Source organism: Orycteropus afer, unplaced genomic scaffold, assembly GCF_000298275.1.
Source record: "Orycteropus afer afer isolate SDZICR_OR568_19922 unplaced genomic scaffold, OryAfe1.0 scaffold00040, whole genome shotgun sequence".
NCBI lineage: Eukaryota > Metazoa > Chordata > Mammalia > Tubulidentata > Orycteropodidae > Orycteropus > Orycteropus afer.
The window spans coordinates 240,681-246,081 of NW_006921627.1; the positions used below are offsets into that span (position 1 = coordinate 240,681).

General features: G+C 35.9%; 1 protein-coding gene across 1 annotated transcript in view; it reads left to right on the forward strand.

Annotated features, from left to right (window-relative positions):
- Positions 1-5,401, forward strand: part of LOC103193748 (aldo-keto reductase family 1 member C15-like) — a 45,372-nt gene that overhangs the window by 20,935 nt on the left and 19,036 nt on the right. The window contains 4 exon segments of the mRNA XM_007937009.1: positions 1,314-1,481; positions 2,841-2,957; positions 4,043-4,120; positions 4,907-5,029. Of these exon segments, the coding sequence (XP_007935200.1) occupies positions 1,314-1,481; positions 2,841-2,957; positions 4,043-4,120; positions 4,907-5,029 (486 nt within the window).

The window sequence follows — 5,401 nt, forward strand, 5'->3', positions numbered from 1 at the left end:
TCTCACATTCCTGGGATAAATCCCACTTGGTCATAGTTTATAATCCATCTAAATTGCTGCAGAATTTGTTTTGCTGGTGTTTTCTTGATTTTCATCTATATTCATGAAGGAAATCTGAATATAGTTTTCTTCTTTTGTAATGTTTTTGTCTGGCTTCAGTATCAGGGTAATACTAACCTTACAGAATGAGTTAGGGAGTATTCCCTCCTCTTCAGTTTTTTGGAGGCATTTAAGATGAAGTGGTGTTAATTCTTCTTTAAATGCTTGGTTAAATCCACCAATGAAGGCTTCCAGTCCTGAGTGTTTTTGTTGTTGTTGGGAGGTTTTGATTAATTATTTAATTTCATTGTTTTTTATATGTCTACTCAGATTTTCTATTTCTTCTTGAGTCAGTTTGGTAGTTTTTGTGTTTCCAGGAGTTCATCCATTTCATCTAGGTTATCCAATTTGTTGTCACACAGTAGTTCATAATATTATTCTCTTGTTGTTGTTTTGCCGTCGAGTCGGCCCCGACTCATACAACCTTTTTATTTCTACAATGTCAGTAATGCCCTTCATTTCTGATTTTAGTAATTTGAATCTCCTTTTTTCTTAATCAGTGTAGCTAAAGTTCTGATAATTTTGTTGATCTTTTCAAAGAATCAACTTTGTGTTTTATTAATTTTTTTTCTATTTTGTTTATCTCTGCTCTAATCATTTGCTTTCTTCTGCCAGCTTTGGGTTTATTTTGTACTTCTTTTTCTAGTTCCTCAAGATGTACAGTTAGGTTATTAATTTGCAATCTTTCTTCAATTTGATATAGACATTTATAGCTATTAATTTTCCTCTGAGCAGTGCCTTCCCATAAGTTTTGGTGTGTTGTGTTTTTATTTTCAATTGTATCAGTATGTTTTCTAGTTTGTCTTGTGGTTTATCATTGATCCATTGGTTACTTCAGAGTGTGTTATTCCATGTATTTATGAGTTTTCAGTTTTTCTTCTATTATTGATTTTTAGTTTCATTGTTTGAAAATGATACTTTGTAGGATTTTTTAAAAAAATTATTAGGACTAGTTTTGTACATTAATATATGATCTATAATATAACAATATCTATAATAATTATAAATATAGTTATATGCACTTGGGAAAAATATATATTACTGTATGGAGTGTTTTATATATATATCTCTTAAGTCTAATTGGTTTATATTGTTGTTGGAGTCCTGTATTTCCTTATTGATATCTCTTCTGGATATGTAGATTCATGTATTTCATCAAATTTAGGATGTTTGTGGTTATTATTTTTTCCAATATTCTTTTATATATTTTATAGATTCCTAAGAGCAAGGTTTGTGAGGCTACCAAAATAGCTATTGATGTGGGTTTCCGTCACATTGATGCAGCTTACTGCTATCAAAATGAGGAGGAGGTTGGAAAAGCCATTCGAGAGAAGATTGCTGATGGTACTGTGAAGAGAGAAGACATATTCTACACTACCAAGGTGCTGTGTGTGGAGTGATAATAGGTCACTGGCAGCTCAGATACGTTATTTTGAAAAGAAAAAAAAAAATTGTTCTTATTTTAAATAATTTATTTACTTCCTAACATTGTAGAGGTCATATATACCATAACTGAAAAAACCCAAACCCACTGCCATTGAGTTGATTCTAACTCATATCTTTTGGATTTCTGAGATGGTAAACCTTTACAGAAGTAGATTGCCCAGTCTTCCTTCCACGGAGTTGTTGGTGGGTTTGAACCACCAAACCTTCTAGTTAGCAATCAAATGCCTTAGGCACTGAGTCACCAGAGTGCCTTGGAGGTCATTAGAGAAATATAGAAAACAGAGAAACACAGTTCCTCAACTTCTCTGAACATCAAAAAGCATTCATTTGTAAACTATGAAAATGACACTTACAATCCTTTTTTGACTGTTGTAAGGATTAAGTAAGCCACTACACATTCATCCCTTTTATTCTTCAGGAGATTCTCAGGGCATATGGAAATGAGGTGGAAGTATTATTTAGAAAATGGAGTCTCACTAGCAAATACTGTTTTCAGTCAACAATTGAAATTACTGAAATTTGTAAAATTTTCTTAGAAAGCAGTGATTCAAACAAATAGCAGTATTCCATTAATGGCCTAATTTATAATAGTGGCATTACTGCCTTTGCAGGCCCTCCCTCTGGCATAGGCCTGCCCACTGCCACCACTGATCCTGAGGTCATTTTGATGTCAGCCCTCTAACAGTGACACCACTGTGGAAAGCCCTTCTTCTAATGTAAAGAGGGCTGATGTCTCAATAGAATGAATCCTGTATGTGTGTACATCAATGACGACTTGTTTCTAGAATGTGGATTTCTCAGCAAAACTGTTTTTAGGCATTCATTATATAGAAAAGTGGATTCTATTTTCCTTCCCTACTATTTCTTTTTTTCTTTTTTAACTTGTATTGTGGTGCAAACATACATAACAAGACATTCGCCAACACAGCAACTTCCACATATACAGCTCAGGGACATTGATGACATTTCTCATGTTGTACCACCATTATTGCTTGCCATTTCTTTACTCTCCATTCAAAGGAGAATTTTTTTAATCCCTTAAACATTTAGGTTATTTTGCCTGGCCCATGTATGTTTTACTTAAAAGTTTTCTTACACTCCAGGGACTTTAATAAGTCTCAGTATCCCGTTAATGGCTTGATTTATAAGTAGCATCAATTTCTCCTTAGTTCTTAATATTTTTACACTGTCTGTGTGGTTTGTTAATCACTGTTCAATCTTTTAACTATGTTTAATCTTGCTCCTCAAATGTGTTAAAATCATAAACCACTTTTAATTTCTTTTGATCATTGCAGCTTTGGGCTACTTTCCTTTGACCAGAATTGGTCCGACCAGCTCTGGAAAGATCACTGAAGAAACTTCAACTGGACTACGTAGATCTCTTCATTATTCATATGCCAATGGCTATGAAGGTCAGCTTTTTGTTCTTCTTCATTATGCCAAAGACTGTTTTAGCACTGCTATTAGAACCTCTATTGGCTCATTCTGGTTAGGTACACTCAGTTCTTAGTGAGAAGGGGTAGATGCGATGAGGTGGTTAGGAATGCTAAATGATTTTTGACTCTTCTTGACAGTTGAGTCACTGCCATGTCAAGATATTTATCCCCATGCCCCAAGTTTATAGGGATTGAAGTTCAATGGTCTTAGTGCCTCCATCTCAAAGTGTTGAGGACCATTGGTGGTGTGGTAGATAAGGCATTTGGCTGCTAATGAAGTTCAGTGGTTCTAACCCACTAGCCACTCCACGGAAGAGAAAGGAATATAGGGCAATCTACCTACATAAAGATTTACAGCCTGTTGGGGGTCACTATGAGTAGGAATCAACTCAATGGCAGTGAGTTTAGTTTTTTGTGTTTTCTCAAGTGTTGAGGACATGACCCTACATGTCTAAGTGACTATATTCCTCTGTGTAGTCCCTTAGCATTTAGAGTTCTCAGGAATGTTGAGTTACAGCAGAGATAAAATGAGTAATTTCCACCTTTTTTTAGTGTAACCTCTTGGTCCCAGTCAAAGGAGAATTACCTAGCATGGTCCATATTGAACAGCTGGGCTCCTCTTAGCTTCTCTTATCCATCTTTTCATCACAATGGAGGTTTGCTAATCACAGCTAGGTATTCTCACTATTTTTGTGTTGGGCTGTTATAAATTCAAGTTAAAACACATTGATTAACAGTTAAAGCCTATCTTCCTAGTCTTTTCTTTTCTTTTTTTTTTTCATCCCTGGAAAATAAAATAAATTTCAACTATATGCAGAAGTCAATTTTAGTAAAGTTTGGGAATGTTAATGTGTAAGAAGGGTGGAGGAAATGGTCTTTGCTATCAGTCCCTCACTGATTCTGATAGTCTTTTTACCTAAGTCCTCTCTTACACAACACAGACACACACACCCCAATTGATATTCACAATCTCCTTAAAGTTTTGTGACCAAGCTCCTTAGGCACCAGAAAGGTAATTCTTAAATAAAACCTTCTTTATCCTTTTTCTCTATGTATTCCAGCCTGGGGAGGAGCTTCTACCAAAAGATGGTAATGGGAAAATTATTTTTGATACAGTAGACATCTGTGACACATGGAACGTAAGTACTGTTACAGACACCCAGGAAGTACTGTGTGGCAAAGTATAGATCACTGGATGGAGAATCAGAAGAAATTAACTATGACTTCATCAATTGTCTGACCTCAGTGACCTTGTCTGTAGAGTGAAGGAGTTGAACTGGATAGCCTCTAAGATCTATTTTTAGTTTAACCCTCTGTGTTTTAAGTAGAGCTTTCCTTGCCCCATGGACCAGGTTGAGGATGTGAACTCTTATTATAAAAGGATTCAGGAGAAATAAACTCAACAGGAGTTAGAATTATATATAGAGAGAAATATACTCATACAGGGGGGGGGAGAAGCTGCTGTTGATGGCAGAAGACAAAATGCAGAAGAAGAGTGAAACCTGCCCTAATCTATCCTATCCTATTTTTTTCATCCTTACAGGAAAGAGGAAGCAGCAAAGCCCTCTATTAGATGAAATCCTGAGAATTTCTCTTGGCTACGATATTTGTTAAAATACTATTACGTGCACTAGGGCAAAATAGACATCGTTCTGTGGGGGCATGGGAGAAAGGGACAGGTGGGGTTTAAAAACATTTTAATTATATATACTGTCCTGGGTGTGCATGAAATAGCATCAAGGAGACAAATTATGTATGTATAGCAATAAGGTTAATTAGAAAATAATGTATTTAAGTGGTAAAGCTGCTTGAGCCGGTCAAGTTGTTATATACGTTATAACAGATTTTCAGTTTCTAAAAAGTTCAAAGTCAGAGGAAAAGACCACATTACAATAACATTTACCAAATATTTCCTTCCTCCACAGGCTTTAGAGAAATGTAAAGATGCAGGTTTAACCAAGTCCATTGGGGTGTCCAATTTTAATCACAAACAGCTGGAGATGATCCTGAATAAGCCAGGGCTCAAATACAAGCCTGTCTGCAACCAGGTGAGTGAGCCCCCTAAGCCCACTGAGGTAGTCTCTCCTTCCTGCTCTTCATGCTCTCTTTCCTTAATTAATATTATCAATGTTTCTGGCTTGATATCAACTATCAAAGATGATAGTATCTTTTACTGCAACAGAAAAGACAAAGAAGGAGCTGGTTGAGTGGATGAGAAGAGTATGACTTCAGTTATTTAAAAGTCAATTTGAGGTTCTTCTGAGACACCTAAATGGGTGTGGTGAGTTGACAGATGTCAAGATGGGTCTAGGAGTTCAGGAAAACAGTTAGAGCTCAACATAAAGATTTTGGTGTCATTGCTTTATGGATGGTGATTAAACTCATAGACATGGATTAGCTCTCCTAGGGAGAATTCATAG